Source organism: Alligator sinensis, unplaced genomic scaffold (genome assembly GCF_000455745.1).
Source record: "Alligator sinensis unplaced genomic scaffold, ASM45574v1 scaffold610_1, whole genome shotgun sequence".
Classification (NCBI taxonomy): Eukaryota; Metazoa; Chordata; order Crocodylia; family Alligatoridae; genus Alligator; species Alligator sinensis.
Window position 1 is genome coordinate 1,225,469 of NW_005842348.1, and position 2,508 is coordinate 1,227,976.

A 2,508-nucleotide genomic window follows, 5' to 3' on the forward strand; every position below is an offset into this window, starting at 1 on the left:
AAAGAGCCAAGGGCTTTATATGTGCAAGAATGCTACACTGAGTGCAAAGCTCTCCACTTAGATTATGTGCCCCAACCTCACTGCTTATTCTGGCCAGCCTACTCCTGTAAAGATATTTGCTTCTATGTCCATAGTGGTGAAATACATCCCTGGGCTACTGGTGCCCATAGTTCTTTGCACCTCCTGCTCACTCTCTCAGAACCTGTACAGAAAACAGCCCAAGCTGCCAGCAGCAATATTTATCTTTATGAAAAGTAAGTACAAGAAAAATATCATCGCACTAGAATGTAATCTATCGCCATAGCAGTGTTATGAGCCCTTTCATTGCTCTGGCTGAGATGGAGTTGTTAAGCCTGTATTGATCAGCGCACCCAATGAGCACTCAGCATCAGGAAATGGAGGTTCCTACCGTCAGGGGCATAGCGCAGGGCATTGCCAGAGATCTCCCTCTCTCCCACCAGCCACACGTATCCTGAGCCTGTCATGTTAAGCATAGCTGCTGATCTGTACACAGTGGCCGCATCATCCTCACTGAAAAGAGAGAGAAGATAGTAAGGGTGCTATCAGCTGCTTCACGTACCAGCTGCCTTCTTTCCTCTTCTTCTGATTAAGACCCATCCAGGTGGAGAAGGAAAGGAGCAGCCAGATTGAAAAGGTTCATTGTACAATACCAGGGCTGGTTCCACACCCTCCTCTCACCTTCTCCTCCACCTCTGGAACTGAGATGCACAGAAGCCAATTAATACAGCAGTGTGATGCAGCCTGGAGACCAAAGTGAGAGGGGCTTGCTACAATCTGGGAGGCTCCTTCAATGGACACACAGGTGCTTCCCCCAGGACAGAAGAAAATGAGCACTTGGGGCAGAAGTCTATGTGCCCTTGTGCACCTAATGGGCAACTTTCCAGTCATGCACATGGCTAGTTTGGTACTTATGTGCAGGTTGCAGTTGTTTTACCCTGTGCTGTGGTTGTGTAAGTGCACACACCTAAGCTGAGCATACACAGTTGGTTATGCACGGACCAGGCATGTACACAGCTACCCATGCATGTTCATGCCAGATGCATAATAAAAATGTAGCCACCACAGAGGACAGGCTGCCAGGCTGGAATAACTCCCAGTCTCAGCACATTCAGGAAGCAGCATCCTTGAGGCTTAGGGTGGGGGCAGAGTCATATGTTGCCTGGATCTCTGAGTGGGATGGATCAGTACTTTTTCACATGGGCAATGGCGGGAAGGAGCAAAAGAAGGCTTGTCTTACAGTCGTGTAACCAGGGGTGGGTGAGAAGGGAACCTGCCTCAAGCACCAAGTTAGGAGGGACACCTTTGCAGAGTCTATGCCCTGGCATCATTATCGTGCCAGGAACTCCAGAACAGTTTCCAGCTGTCATTGCTTTAAGAGCAACAGCGCTGGAATGGGCAGCGCAGGTGCGATGGCAGCAGCTCAGCCAGGACTGTATAGAAGTTCCCAGCTGGGTAAGCCTGCTGCCCCCACAACTCTACCACTGGACCTATGCGGTACCACCACTGCTACCTGCACCCCCTGCTCCTCTCAGAACCATGTACCCCGCCCCCTGCTCTCCTGCAAGGGTTGCTCCAGGTGCCAGCTTGCCTTGTTATGCCACTGTTCTCCGATTGCAGTGGTTCTCAACCTTTTTGGACTCAAGGCACCCCTCCATAACTTTTGTGAACTGGCTGGCACCCAATTTCAAACATTAATTTATATATTACAGTGCTGACCTCCTTGCAGAGGAACTGGGCAATGGGGATGGGAGACTGGCCAGGCAGGGAAAATCCTGAATCTGTGCTTATGTGTTTATCTCCTCACAACCTCACAGTCACCCCTCAAAGGATCTGATGTCACCCAGGGTGCCATGACACCCTGGCTGAGAATCATTGTTCTATCAGCAGTGAGAATAACCTCATCCTGGGTAGGGGAGGAAGAAAGATGATGGGAAAACAAATATCTCTGGGCACAAAACTAGCAGCCAATTCCAGCTGAGGGAGAAGGAGAACAAGAGTATGTACCAGAAGGGAAGCCTAGTAGAAGGAAATCCTGAGGGCCAGAGGCAGCCCAGGAGTATGGGCAGAGGACAAGGACAGCAAGGTCTATCTGTTTACCTTCACTACACAAGTGGCACAAGCCTTCTGACACTGCACACAGAGGGCCAGCACGTTGGTGGGCAACTTCCATCCTGTTCTTCACAAAAACTCCTTCCATCCAGTCCCCATCAGGCAATCCTCTGACACCACAAACTCTTTCTACCAGGGGTGGGATGAATCTCCATCTCACGCACTCCACATACAAAGCAGTCATCATGATCTTACTCCCTCCCCCATCCCCGACACACACCTTCTGTCATGGCTTTGGGGATTTGTTAAATCACTATGCATACAGAATAATAAAACATCATGCATCACAGGGAGGCTTAATGAGTTCATAGATTCATAGATGCTAGGGTTGGAAGGGACCTCAATAGATCATCGAGTCCAACCCCCTGCATAAGCAGG

The 2,508-nt window shown here is 49.8% G+C and overlaps 1 protein-coding gene across 1 annotated transcript in view; it reads right to left on the minus strand.

The window, feature by feature from the left end:
- GRIN1 (glutamate ionotropic receptor NMDA type subunit 1) overlaps positions 1-2,508 on the minus strand; it is a 59,346-nt gene that overhangs the window by 33,553 nt on the left and 23,285 nt on the right. The window contains exon 6 of the mRNA XM_025210447.1: positions 410-531. Coding sequence (XP_025066232.1) covers positions 410-531 — 122 coding nt within the window. The remainder of the gene's footprint in view (positions 1-409; positions 532-2,508) is intronic.